The sequence below is a fragment of the Oryctolagus cuniculus genome, chromosome 7 (genome assembly GCF_964237555.1).
Source record: "Oryctolagus cuniculus chromosome 7, mOryCun1.1, whole genome shotgun sequence".
Taxonomy (NCBI): Eukaryota; Metazoa; Chordata; class Mammalia; order Lagomorpha; family Leporidae; genus Oryctolagus; species Oryctolagus cuniculus.
In genome coordinates, this window is record NC_091438.1 from 145,427,709 (window position 1) to 145,441,889 (window position 14,181).

General features: G+C 52.7%; 1 protein-coding gene across 5 annotated transcripts in view; it reads left to right on the forward strand.

Moving 5' to 3' along the window:
• PAFAH2 (platelet activating factor acetylhydrolase 2) overlaps positions 1 to 14,181 on the forward strand; it is a 36,973-nt gene that overhangs the window by 6,704 nt on the left and 16,088 nt on the right. For 3 of the 5 annotated variants that reach the window (XR_011390832.1, XR_011390833.1, XM_051856854.2), the window contains exons 2-7: positions 4,035 to 4,169; positions 4,762 to 4,915; positions 5,695 to 5,791; positions 7,152 to 7,268; positions 12,398 to 12,466; positions 13,179 to 13,320. Coding sequence is in view for 2 of the 5 variants with exons in the window: in XM_051856854.2 (XP_051712814.1) it covers positions 4,035 to 4,169; positions 4,762 to 4,915; positions 5,695 to 5,791; positions 7,152 to 7,268; positions 12,398 to 12,466; positions 13,179 to 13,320 (714 nt within the window). In the remaining 3 variants the exon portion in view is untranslated. The remainder of the gene's footprint in view (positions 1 to 4,034; positions 4,170 to 4,761; positions 4,916 to 5,694; positions 5,792 to 7,151; positions 7,269 to 12,397; positions 12,467 to 13,178; positions 13,321 to 14,181) is intronic. The other 2 variants (XR_011390834.1, XM_002716106.5) reach the window with 1 other exon arrangement.

Sequence of the window (14,181 nt, forward strand, 5' to 3'; positions counted from 1 at the left end):
CTCTGCAGATGGCCGCAATGGGCCAGGAGCTTCTTCCAGGTCTCCCACGTGGGTGCAGGGGCCCCACTTCTACTGCTTTCCCATGCCATAGCAGAGAGCTGGATTGGAAGAGGAGCACCGGGACTAGAACCGGTGCCCATATGGGATGCCGGTGCTTCAGGCCAGGGCTTTAATCCACTATGCTACAGTGCCAGCCCCAGGAAAGAAAATAATTTTTAAAAAAGATTATTTATTACCTCAGAGTTACACAGAGAGAGAAGGAAAGGCAGAGAGAGAGGTCTCTCATCTGCTGGTTCACTCCCTAAGTGGCTGCAACGGCCTGAGCTGTGCCGATCAGGAGCCAGGAGCTTCTTCCGGGTCTCCCACACAGGTGCAGGGGCCCAAGGACTTGGGCCATCTTCTACTGCTTTTCCAGGCTACAGCAGAGAGCTGGATCAGGAGTGGAACAGCCGGGACTCGAACTGGCACCCACATGAGATGCTGGCACTGCAGGCAACAGCTTTACCTGCTACGCCACAGAAAATAATTTTTAAAAATTATTTATTTGTTTGTAAGGCAGAGAGACAGAGATGGACAGACAGAGATCTGCTGCCTGCTGTTTCACTCCCCAAATGTCCACAGGAGCCAGGACTGGGCCAGGCTGAGGCCAGGATCCAGAAACTCAATATAGATCTGCTTGGGTGGCAGCGGCCCAACTATCTGAGCCATCACCTGCTGCCTCCCAGGGTGTGCATTAGCAGGACGCTGGCATCAGGAGCAGAAGTGGGGCTTGAATCCGGGCACTCCTATATGGGCTGTGGATGTCACAGCTGATGTCGCACCTGCTGTGCCAAATGTCCACACCAGAAAATTGTTCTCTTGCAGAGTTCAGTAGGACGACATTAGCGTGATGTGGGTGTTTCTCACTGCAGCAGACACTTGGAAGCTGGCAGACTAGAGATCTGTGTGTGATGACAGCTCCACTCGTGCCCCGAGCAGCAGGTTAATCTCAGGACCTTGGTTTCTCCATCAATAAAGCACATGTGTGTACTGGAGGCGGGGTGTTGGTTGTCAGGTGGCGTGGCAGAAACGATCTCTGAGGTCTCTGCTCGCCCATACATGCTTTGACTTGAACTTTCTCATTCCTCCCGGAGTGTCTTAAAGGTGCAGAATAATCTAATTAACAGTGTGGCCCTGGGAGTCAGTGTATCTAACTATAGATATTTTCGGTTGTAAACAATGGGAATCTAAATACAAGGTTTTTTTGTTTTGTTTTTTAAAGATTTATTTATTTATTTGAAAGGCAGAGTTACAGAGAGAGAGAGGTCTTCCATCCGCTGGTTCACTCTGCAGATGGCCGCAATGGCTGGAGCTACACTGATCCGAAGCCAGGAGTTTCTTCTGGGTCTCCCATGTGGGTGCAGGGGCCCAAGAACTTGGGCTGTCTTTCACTGCTTTCCCAGGCCATAGCAGAGAGCTGGATCAGAAGTGGAGCAGCCGGGACTCGAACCAGCCCCCACATGGGATGCCAGCACTGCAGGTGGAGTCCTTACCTCCTACACCACAGCGCTGGCCCCCAGGTGTTTTAAATGGGAAAGAAAGCCTAGAGCCCGGTGTTGTAGTGCAGCAGGTTAAACCACTGCTTGTGACGTCAACATCCCATATTGGACCACTGATTCAGGCCCTGGCTGCTCTGCTTCTGACCCAGCGCCATGCTAATGTGTGTGGGAAAGCAGCGGAAGGTTTGAAATCCTTGGGTTCCTGCCTCCCATGTGGGAAACCTGGTTGCAGTCTTGGCTCCTGGCTTTGATGTGGTCCAGTCTTGGCTGTTCTGGGCATTTGGGGAGTGACCAGCATGCGGAAGATGTCTTTCTCTGTCTGTCCCCCTCTCTCTGTCACTCTCCCTTTTCCCTTCCTTCCTTTCTTTATTTTTATTTATTTATTTATTTATTTTTTGACAGACAGAGTGGATAGTGAGAGAGAGAGACAGAGAGAAAGGTCTTCCTTTGCCGTTGGTTCACCCTCCAATGGCCTCTACAGCCAGCGCACCGCGTTGATCCGATGGCAGGAGCCAGGTACTTATCCTGGTCTCCCATGGGGTGCAGGGCCCAAGCACTTGGGCCATCCTCCACTGCACTCCCTGGCCACAGCAGAGAGCTGGCCTGGAAGAAGGGCAACCGGGACAGAATCCGGCGCCCCGACCGGGACTAGAACCTGGTGTGCTGGCGCCGCAAGGCGGAGGATTAGCCTATTGAGCTGCGGCGCTGGCCTATTTCTTTTCTTAAAAAAGATTTATTTTATTTATTTGAAAGGCAGAGTTACAGAGAGAGAGAGAGGTCTCTCATCCTCTGGTTCACTCCCTAAATGGCCACATGGCCAGGGCTAGGCCAGGCCGAAGCTGGGAGCCAGGAGCATCATCGAGTCGCCTATGTGGGTGCAGGGGCACAAACAGTTGGGCCATCTTCTGCTGCTTTCCCAGGCACGTTAGCTGGGAACTGGATCAGAAGTGGAGCAGTCAGGACTTGAACCAGCGCCCATGTGGGATGCTGGCATTGCAGACGTCAGCTCAACCCGTTACACCAGAATGCTGGCTGCTCTCCCTCTCCAATAAATAAAGTCTTTTACAGCAGAAAGCCCAGGAAGGGCTCAGGTTTCAGGTAGGGCCTGAGCCAGGGATTTCATGGCTTCAAAAAAGTGACTCGTTTCCCTGTGATTGTCGCCTCTGCCCTTCTCCTTGGGTAGAAACTTCATCCTCAAGGTGCTAAAGTGGCTGCTATAGTTCAAGGTCACTCCACACGTGACATCTTCTCATCACTCTTGTTCAAAACAAGAGAGAACTCGCTCCCTTCAACCATCAAACTGAAGCCCTGGGCTCTGCTCAGACAGGACCCACTTAATGTCACGTGTCCCCTCTTCATCCACAGAGTGACTGGGATAACGAGGGCTGATGGGCTCAGGTGCATTAGGGTTCAGTCCTGGAGGACAGGGAGGGGCCTGCCCCACTGAAATCCTAAGGCAGCGGGTCCTGGGAGGTTGGAACGCATTCTCCGCGGGCCAGCCACACTGCCCTTGAGCAAAACCCGGCTGTGCTAGCTGCTTCCTGTGGGGCGGATGACCCAGTTTTATCAAGCTTGAGTTTCCCCGCGTGTACCGTGAAATGATAACACAAATAGAGATTTCTGCGAGGATTAAATCCATGATATGCACAAACAGTCCCTGGTGCAAACAGTGTGGTAGTGGGGGTGCCGCTGCTGATGGTGAAATTGAAGAGCGCCAGCTGAGGAAGCAGAGGAGTCCTCGGGATGCCGCGTGGTCAGAAGCGTGCACGCCCTCAACGCTGGTGCCTCCTGTTCCATGCGCTGTCCACCTGTCTCCCCATCTCTGCCCTTTCTTTGCTCTTCTACGACGTCTAGCATTCTCCCTGCCTCCTCCTTGCCTCTCTAAACTTCCTCATCCTCCGAGGCTCAGCACAACTTTGGATTGGTGACTTTGCCCTTGTGTAGCTGCGCCTTCCATGAGCGCATCAGTCACGGTTGAGAGCTCGGCTTCTGGGTTAGACAGGCTGGGTCACCAGGGAAAGTGAGTCCGCCTCTCTCTGCCCTGGTTTCCTCTGTCCAGCAGGGTCTTCCCAGTGCCTGTCTCAGAGCCGCTGAGAGAATGAAAGGAGGCGGATGCGCTGAAAGAGCTTGCCCAGTGCTGCTGGGATCAATAGTTTATTGTCAGCCTCATGAGGGTCTGTTGTGGTCTCAGCAGCAGTTATTGCCGTTCGGGGCACATAGTAGGTGCTGAATAAATGCTCACTGGTCGGTTTTCAGGAGTAGGGAAGTTCTATCTCCGTGATCGTGTCCTCAAACTACCAAAAAATAAAAAGCAACCCCCCCCCCCCAAACCTTGGCAAAGTCCGTGTTGCAGAGGAGTAGATGCTGTGCAAGATTCCGCGTGTGGTTGGCAGGGCGGATGGGGTGATAAGATGGGGAAAGGGATGGCCGATGGCCTGGATAAGCAAGAAGCTACGAGGAAGCCAGCGTGAGACTGCCCTGTGTTCCTCCTCCCAGCCCAGCGCAGCTCTGCCCGAGTCACTTGCGTCCAGCGGTGATGAGATGGGGGCCAGCCAGTCCGTGTGCTTTCCCCCGGTCACAGGACCCCACCGCGTAGGCTGCGGGGACGTGATGGAAGGCCAGGGTCTGCAGGTAAGTGTCTCCAGCCCTGCCCCGAAACATCTCCGTGGCTTCTGCCTGCACCTGTTTCCCTCCTGCGTCAGCTTCTGGACGTTGTCTCGGTCAGTTCCTAGGCCTTTCCCCGCTGGCCCGTGGACTCCCCTCTGCTGCGCAGGAGGCACGCGTGGCCTGCTAACCCCTCACCTATCCCATGGACAGTGCGTGTTGCCACTTCTGAGGGCCGGCCAGCCTGCCGGGGAGGCCCAGGCGACCTACCAACGCCACCCCGTTCAGCGCGGGGGCTGGGCCTGCAGCTCTTGGGGCTCCCCTGGCGCTGGGCTCACGGCCAGATTTAAGTCCTTCAGTGACCCAAGTGCCCAAAGTTTTGGGGGCACCCCCAGGTGTAAATGTAAATATAGATGGCTATTTGAAATAACGTAAGCCTGACGTGTTCGCTCCAAGTAAAATTGCCCCTCTCTGGGTTTCCTGAAGGTGAGGTTTGGGTACGTTAGTGAACTGTGAGGCTCGTGTCGGTGCCTGCTTTGCTAGTGCCCCAGACACCTACTGGGCGTGTCTGCTGGGGAATCCAGCAGTGCTTGGCTTCCTGCTCTCTTCTTTCCTACAGGGGAGCTTCTTTCGAATCTTCTACCCCTGCCAAGAGGCAGAGGAGACCCCGGAGCAACCCCTGTGGATCCCCCGCTACGAGTACTACACTGGCCTGGCTGATTACCTGCGGTTCAATAAGCGCTGGGGGGGCCTGCTGTTCAACCTGGCCGTGGGTGAGGACCAGCGTGGCCCCCAGATGCTGTCCCACTTTGCTTGGTTACATTCCCAGGCAGGCACCGGGCCTGAGTGCTTGCAGTGTCCACCACCTTTGTGGTGGGTATGGTGTGCGAGTTGGGAGAGAACCTCATAGTGAAAGTTTTGGTTGTGGACTCTGACTCTGCGGGACTGGAACCCAGACTTTGTAATCTGCCAGCCGGGCGGCTGTTGGAAGTGACTTAACCTGTCTGAGCACCTCCCTCTGCAGAGTTGCAGTATGGGTAGAATGTCAGCCCTGGGGCAGTGCTTGGGACAGCAAATGTCTGCCATTATTGGCAGCTCTTACTTGTTTATTCAAACTCTGCACTGCTATCTGCAGATCAAAGGCACCCTCTTATCTGTCAAGGGGCATGCAGCCTCCTGCAGCTCTCCCTGCAGTCCTGCCATCTTCTGGGTGGGGTCGTGCTGCACCACCCACTTCTGCCAGAGGCCCCCCACCAGGAAAGGCCCCACCACCAGGAACTCCACCCCGGCTGCTGCCAGCACCCAGGACCCCTTGGGATGTATCTTCCCATTTTCTATTGTGTTTACTCTCCCTTGGGGAAAGATGGGGGGAAGAGAACAAAACAAAACAAAACAAAACAAAACTAGGTGATTGGCTGCCCTGGGCTGTCCCAGGGGTGAATGGGGTCTTTCAGAAGGGAAAAGCGCATGTCCCCGCCATGCTTGCGCCCACGCTGCCCTTGGGATGACGACTTTGGGGCAGCCAGAGATTCTATAGCCCTGTCTCTGCCAGGATCTTATCGGCTGCCTGTTAGCTGGAATGGCCCCTTTAAGACAAAGGACTCTGGATACCCGTTGATCATCTTCTCCCACGGCCTGGGAGGCTTCAGGTAAGAGCTTTCCCCGCGGACACACACCTTGCCATCTTCCTCGCCGCTGAGTCTTGACTTCTCAAAGGGCAGAATCTGCCAGCGTCTCCCCTCCTGACTGCTCCTCCCCGTAGTCCGGGGCCCACCTTCTCCAGAGCGCCTTTCCCAAACTCCCGCCACCTGCCGGAGCCTCAGGCAGCCTCCACAGCCCTGGCGTCTCGCGTCCCAGCACTTGTGTAAATACGCACGTTCACTTTCTGCCTGTATAATGCCCAGCAGTGCTCCAGGGAGCGCGAGCTTGCCCGTGGGAGTCGTCTTTTCCCTAAGTGTCGAGGGACTACTCTGGGTGTGACACGGGGTAGCGCTGGGGCAGACAGACTCGCGCCCTGCGCTCGGGAAGATAGCAGCCCTCCCTGCAGGTCCCAGCCACGGCACCGGTGCCCTGTGCGAGCCCAGGTTTCACCACCTGGCAAGGACAACGCTCCTCCAGGGCGGCTTCTGAGGATTCAGTTCGAGTGGCGCCTTCTCCACATGGAGGGCCATGGGCACCGTGAAACCACAAGATGTCTCTCACAAACATTGGCCCAAGTTTCATAACGTGGTGTCCATTTGGAAATTCTTCCCATGAATTCCGGTGTCTCTGCTGTGGTGTGCTGTGTAGCTTAGCACCTGCAGCTCATATGCTCTCATTTAACTTGTGCATACTTTCTCTTGTGTTCATCTGGCAATGTTTGCATCTAGTTTATACCCCAGACTGTTAGACATCTCAAAAGCATCTATTTTTGCCTTCCTGCCCCCACACCCTTGTGTGCACTGTAGCCAGGGAGGGCTGTTTGAAAACCAAATGTGACCTTATCATTCTAGCACCTAGAACAGTGCCTACTATGTCACAGGTATTCAAGAAAGACTTGTTGGTTGAATGAATGAATGTCCCTCCTCTAGTTAAACCTTTTTTTTTTTTTTAAGATTTCTTTATTTATTTGAAAAACACAATTACAGAGAGAGGTAGAGACAGAGAGAGAGAGAGAGAGAGACAGACAGACAAAGAGAAAGGTCTTCCATCCTCTGTTCACTCCCCAAATGGCCACAACAGCTGGAGCTGGGCTGATCCGAAGCCGGGAGCCTGGAGTTTTTCTGGGTCTCTCACATGGGAGCAGGGGCCCAAGCACTTGGGTCTTCCAGGTGCGTTAGCAGGGAGCTGGATCAGAAGCGGAGCAGCCGAGACAAGAAGCAGCGCCCATATGGGATGCTGGTTCTGTATACCAGGGCTTTAACCCACTGCGCCACAGTGCCAGCCCCCAAATTAAACATTTTTTAAAAGATTTATTTATTTATTTGAAGGCAGAGAAACAGATCTTCCATCTGCTGGTTCACTCCCCAGATGGCAGCAACAGCTGGAGTTGGACCAGGCTGAAGCCAGGAGCCAGGAACTCCAGTCTAGTGTCCCACATGGGTGGCAGGAGCCCAGATACTTTAGCCATCATCTGCTGCTTCCCAGGTACATTCGCAGGGAGCTGGATCAGAAGCGGAGCAGCCAGGGCTGGAACCGGCGCCCATACAGGATGCAGTCATCCCAAGCAGTAGCTTACCCTGCTTTGCCACGACTCCCTACCAAAATTTTTTTTTTTCATTTTCATTTTTATTTTTGACAGGCAGAGTGGACAGTGAGAGAGAGAGAGACAGAGAGAAAGGTCTTCCTTTGCCGTTGGTTCACCCTCCAATGGCCGCCACTGCCGGTGCACCGCGCTGATCCCATGGCAGGAGCCAGGTACTTCTCCTGGTCTCCCATGGGGTGCAGGGCCCAAGCACTTGGGCCATCCTCCACTGCACTCCCTGGCCACAGCAGAGAGCTGGCCTGGAAGAGGGGCAACCAGGACAGAATCCGGCGCCCCGACCGGGACTAGAACCTGGTGTGCTGGCGCCACAAGGCGGAGGATTAGCCTAGTGAGCCACGGCGCCAGCCTACCTACCAAAACTTTTTAATAGTTCTTTGAACTTCATTCAGTTCTTTTCGCGGGCCATGTTTCCAGTCTCATTCCCTGCTCCTTGCCCCCTCCAGCATTCTGGACAAACGGACCTTCTTTCACTTACCGAGTACACTGTTATGTCCTGCCTTGGGGTCTCAGCTGTGCAGTACTCCGTGGCTGTTCCTTTGCCTAGAATACTCGCTTTCTGCTCTTCTCTTCTTCTTCCCCCTCTCCTTCTTTTGTCTGGTGATTCCAGATTATCTTTAGGTTTTTAATTTGGATGTTACTTTCCTAGAGATACCCAACCTGATCCTTATATTCGGTTAACTTTTCCAGTTATATGCTTGTATAAGACAACCTGTTCTTATCAGTACTTAACATAATTGTATTGGATTCATTGTTTTTATAATTAAAAAAAATTATTTATCTGAGAGGCAAACCTACAGAGAGGGAGAGACAGAGATCTTTCCTCTGCTGATTCACTCCCCAAATGCCTGCAACAGCCAGGGCTGGGCCATACCAAAGCCAGGAGCCAGGAGCTTCATCTGGGTCTCTCACATGGGTGGTAGGGGCCCAAGTACTTGGCCTGTCTTCTGCTGCTTGCCCAGGCGCATGAGCAGGAAGCTGGATCAGAAGCAGTCTTACTGAGATGTGAACTGGTGCTCTGATAATGGGTTGCTGGCATTGCGAGTGACTGCTTAACCCACTGCACTTATGCTCCGTTTGTCTGTCTTCCCCACTCTCTCATAAGCTCCATGAAGGCAGAGACTGTCTGCTGTGGCTCCAGCGCCTAGGACCGTACCAGCGAAGTAGTGATTTCACAGGAAATGTGAGAGGGCTTCGAAAAGTTCATAGAAAATGCATATTATGAAAAAAACATGCATGGATTTCAAAAATTTTTACAGCAAAATAAACTTTGAACTCTATTTCCCAAGAACTTTCATATTTCCTGAATGGCTGGAGGGCTGTGTTTTGCTGAGTTTTCATGATTCAGCAGACATGTTGAGCACCTGCTCTCTGCCGGCCCCTTGACATGAGAGCAAGGTGGGACATTAGAGATAAACAGGTCAAGGATGCACAGCTCCTAGAGGGGCTGCAGTGCAGACTCACAAACTCTAGCCCGCAGCAAGTAGTGCACAGTGGATGTGGAGAGGGAAGTAGATTGCTTTTTTTCTTTTTTCTTCTTGAAACTTTTTTTTTTTAATTCATTTTTTAAAAAGTTTATTTAAAAGGCAGAGACAGACAGGGCTCCCATTGCTGGTTCATTCCCCAAATGCCTGCAATAGCTGGGACTTGGCCAAGGCCAAAGGCAGGAGCAGAGAACTCTGCTGGGTCTCCCATGTGGGTGGCAGCATCCTAACTACTTGAGCCATCACCTGCTGCCTCTCGGGCTGGGCATGGCTGAAGGCTTTGTGCCAGGCCTGTGCCACGGGCAGGCACTCAGTGGTGGGTTAGAGGGAGGCCCTGCCTTCAGGAATATTGTATCTATCAGGGAAAAGAAGCTAAGAAGCATCCCCTCCTAAGCCCAGAGATCTTTTATAGAAAGATTAATGAGCACATGACTTTGGAGGTGACTTTTTTTAGGCTTTTATTTATTTTTGCTTTTGAAAGGGTGACAGAGAAAGAGAAACCCATCTTCCATCTGCCTGTAGTAGTTGGGGCTGGGCCAGGTGGAACCAGGAGCCAGGGACTCCATCCAGCTCTCCCACGTGGGTGTCAGGAGCCTGGGTACCTGGGCTGTCACCTGCAGCCTTCCGCGCGCATTAGCAGGGTGCTGGGCTGAAAGTGGAAGACCTGGGGCTCACCCCGGCTCCAGGCATCCCAGCAGCGGCTCCACTGCTGCGCCGCAGGGCCACCCCCTGGAGGTGCCCTGTTGGTCTGAGAATCTGCACTGAGGCTTTAGCCCTCAGTGGCCGGGGTGAGTCCGTCACAGACAATCTGTTAACCAGAGTGAAGCTCTGAGAGAAAGAGCAGGGAGGGTCGGGGCGCTGCTTCCTGTTGTTGCCTCTGTGGTGAACTTGGGCTCCGCAGTCCCTCCTGGGGATCAGAGGCCTTTGGCTTCCCGTCCTGTGTGCAGTCAAATGCTGCCTAGTCACGTGTCACGTGCCATGTTCTCATTTGGTGCCTGTGCAGTCCCGTGAAGCAGGCAGACGGCGATGCGTGCTCCACAGCCGGCAGGCTCCGAGTGGCAGACTTGCCCAGAGTTACACAGTTTGAATTGGGAAGGGATGGAAGATTTCTCTGGTTCTTAGGTCCCGACAGTGCCTCCCACAGAAAAGTGGGAGAAGGTGAAAAGAAACCTAAACTGGCCTTCTTGTATCATTTAGATTTTGGGCAAGTTGTGTTTAGCCAAAACACCTAATAGAGTTAAAAATAATTGATTTTATTGCTCTCAGAGGAAGGAAGGCTGGAGGTAGACAACAGTTTCATGAAGGTATCAGAATCCCAGACTTCTTGTAGAATCCAGCTCTGCCACGTGTGGCTTCCATTTCTAGGGTGTCTCATGACCCAAGGTGGCTGTTTGGTTCTAGCCACCGCATCTGTATTCCAGGCAATAAGAAGGGAGCACTGTCCATTTGTTTTTGCTTTGTTTTTAATTTTATTTAGTTATTTGAGACAGAGTATGCACTCCCATTTGCTCATCACAACAGGCCCCTGCTGGAGCCAAAGCCTGGAGCCAGGAACTCAATGTAAGTCCCCCGTGTCCTTTTAAAAATCTAAAGTCTTTGAAGTTGGAGCATGTTTTACACTGGTGGCCTACCTCAGGCTGGACCAGCCACGTTTCAAGTGTTTGATAATCACATGCAGCCAGAAGCTGCGATAGTAGAGTAGCTGTAGCCGATGAGTTATAATCGTCATGTTACATAGAACTTTCAGGAAATCTTAAAAGGAGCGTTCTCGGGGTGAGTGCTTGGCCTGTGGCTAAGACACTGGTTAGGTGCCCGCGTCCCGTGCTGGAGTGCCTGGGTCAGTGTGTGGCTCGCTCCTGACTTCAGCTTCTCACTAATCTGCACCCTGGGAACGGTGGTGATGGCTCAAGGAACCGGGTTCCTGCCCCGCCGGGGGAGTCCCAGCTTCAGCCCAGCCCAGCCCCGGCGTTGCAGGCTGCAGGTTGGAATGCTGTCTCTCTCTCTGCCTCTCAAATAAGTACTTTAATATAGATAACAAAAGATTCCATTAATTAAAAATGTTTGGTTATATGTGGAAATTATAGTATTTTATTTGCAGTGGATTAAAATCTATTATTAAAGTTCATTCATTCATTTCTTTGTTTAAAAAAAGACTTATTTGAAAGGCAGAATTACAGAGAGAGAAAGGTCTTCCATCTGCTGTTCATTCCTGACTGTCTTGCACACGGATCAGGGGCCCAGGTACTTGGGCCATCTTCTGCTGCTTTCTCAGGTGCATTAGCAGGGAGCTGGATTGGAAGCAGAGCATCTGGGACTTGAACCAGTGTTCATATGGGGTGCCGGCATCACAGGCTGTGGCTTAACCCTCTGCACCACAACGCTGGCCCCTGTGGCAGAGAACTCGTGTCCTGATTGCCGTGGCTCCAGAGGAAACCTGGCCATATGCAGTGCTGGCGCTGCAGGCGGTGGCTTAGCCCACTGTGCCGCACACCGGCCCTCGTTTGTTTCTTTTTAATTTTAAAATCAATTGACGAGAAAATTTTTAATTATTTTTTGGGGCAGCATTGTGTTTCTGTTGGACCATGTCAGACTAGAACTCACTACACAGACAAACCTGGCTGCAGGGAGGCTGGGAAAGGTAACATTTTGATGGCATGACAGTGCTACCAACCAAAAATCGATGCTATTATTAAGGAGGGAAGGGTTTTCCCTGTCTTTGTAGGTGTTGGAGTAGGCCATCAGCAACATCTGCCATATCTCTTTTCTTCCTGGGAAGCTGGAGGACCCACAGAAAATCCACTGCTAAGTCACAGATGACAGGGTAGGCGTTCAGTGCAGCAGGTGTGATGTCGCTCGCGGCATCTGCATCCCATATTATAGAGCTTGGGTTCAAATCCCAGCTCAGCTCCTGGTTCTAGCTTCCTGCAGACTCACACCCTAGGAGACAGCAGGTGATGGCTCAAGTGTGTGGGGTCCCTGCCACCTTCATGGGAGACCTGGATTCAGTTCCTGGCTCCCAGCTTTGGCCCTGCCCAGTCAGGGTTGTTGGAGGCATTTAGGGTATGTCTCTGTCTGCCTCTCAAATAAAAATACATAAATAAAAATGAAATCCCAGAAGAGTTGCACATTAAATAAATATCAGAATATTTCTTTATGGATGATCCCATATGAATACCATCCTCAATGAACTTAGCACCTAATTCGGGAGACAATGAACTTAGCACCTAATTCGGGAGACATACCGTATATAGGCAATAAAAATGAAACAGAAGGAGCCAAAGTCTATCTGGGGGATGGTGCTGGACTGACTCTTGGTGGGGCTGGGAGGACCTGCGGGCTGAGCTGCAGATCCTTTCTCAGGGAGGAGCCTGGTGGGAGAAGAGCTGCGCCAGCCGGAGAGGGCACCGGCGAAGGCCGCCCCACGGGAAACCTCCCTCCAGTCTGCTGAGCGGCCACCGGCACAGCGCGGCTAGAATGGGGGCAAAGACTGGGCCATTCTCCTGATTCCTCCCCTTGTTCTGGATCTCTAGGACGTTGTATTCCGCCTTCTGCATGGAGCTGGCCTCCCATGGCTTCGTGGTCGCTTTACCAGAGCACAGGTGAGAGGTGCAGTCGTGAGGAGCCAGGTGGGCCAGGTGCCTGCAGGGAGCTAGGAGGAAGGCTAGGCCCTATCAATGCTTTCCTTTTTTTTTTTTTTTTTTAATTTGACAGAGTCATAGACAGTGAGAGAGAGAGACAGAGAGAAAGGTCTTCCTTCCTTTGGTTCACTCCCCAAATGGCCACTACAGCTGGCACCGCACCGATCCAAAGCCAGGAGCCAGGTGCTTCCTCCTGGTCTCCCATGTGGGTGCCGGGCCCAAGCACTTGGGCCATCCTCCACTGCCCTCCCGGGCCACAGCAGAGAGCTGGACTGGAAGAGGGGCAACCGGGACTAGAACCTGGTGCCCATTTGGGATGCTGGTGCTGTAGATGGCAGCTTAACCTGCTGTGCCCCAGTGCCAGCCCCTCAGTGTATTATTTCTGATCTTCCCAACAACCACTCCAGGCAGGTATTATATTCATTTTAAAGAGGAGAAAACCGAGGTTCGAGGATTTGAGTAACTTGCCCAAAGTGACACAGCTGAGTTGTGGTTCAAACCCAAATCTGTCTCAGAAATCCTTGATTCTTCTACTTTGCTCTGCCCGTCCTGATGTCCTTCCTTACTACAAAGGGTGATCCCAAGTGTCTTGGCTGAAAGGGAGGAGTTGGTGAAGTGGGGAAGGAGAGTCAGGAGAGGCCTTGGCTTGCTCCTGATGTCACGTGTGTTTCAGGGACCAGTCGGCTGCGACCACCTATTTCTGTAAGCAGGCCCCCGAGGAGACCCAGCCCACCAACAAGTTGCTAGAGGAGGAATGGATCCCCTTCCGTCGAATCGAGGAAGGAGAGAAGGAGTTTCATGTTCGGAATCCCCAGGTAGGCTGTGCCAGCTGGGAGGAGGGAGTTCATGAGCCAGCCTGCCTGCCTGGACTCACTGAGCAAGACGGAGCCAGCCTGTCTCTCGAGAGCTCAGTCATGGAAGGTTTGAATTGCCGCACCAGCAGGAAGCAGTGCGATCTTTATCAGGATGCTTGAAATTGCCAGTGGCAGAAGCCTGACTGCAGCTTGCTGAGGCTGCGAAGGGGCTGACTGGCTGTGTGGGGAGACTGCAGGGAGAGCAGGACCCTGGAAGCAGACTCAGTGCATCGGCTTCTCACCCCTGCCTCTCTGTGGTTTGTCTCATGTGCAGTTTACATGTAGGGCCACAGCCTTCCCAGAATAATGGAAGCTGAGACAGTCTCCTTTCTTTTGCAGTTTGCAAAATCCTAGAAAGGGGTTCCCCGTGTAGAGAGAGAACCCAAATGGGAAATTCCCACCAGAAATCCACGATTAGATTTGGAACCAGGGACAGTCCTTGAAGGCAAAGAGAACAAGGGGGTGGCAGCTGAGTGCCCAGCACATAAGAATAGCAGATGTGTGTTATAGATGGGTGAGCAGACTCCAGTGCTGGGTGGCTAATGAGAACACTCCCAATTCCTTTTGTTTCCATATACAGCAACTCGTCTAATCCTCTTGATAACTGTGTGGGTAGGCAGGTAGAGTCTGAACAACAGGGCTGGCTTCGTTGTGCCGCCAGGCAGTGCTCATGTGAGCCGCGAGGGAGCTGAGCCCCCCTCAGGACATGGGGCACACAGCGCCTGCTGCGACATGCATGGGCAGACTGTCCCCACACTCTCCCCTGGCTCCGTAGGTCAGTGGGATTCTCGCTGGATAGCTGTGGAGTGTTCCAACTCCCTC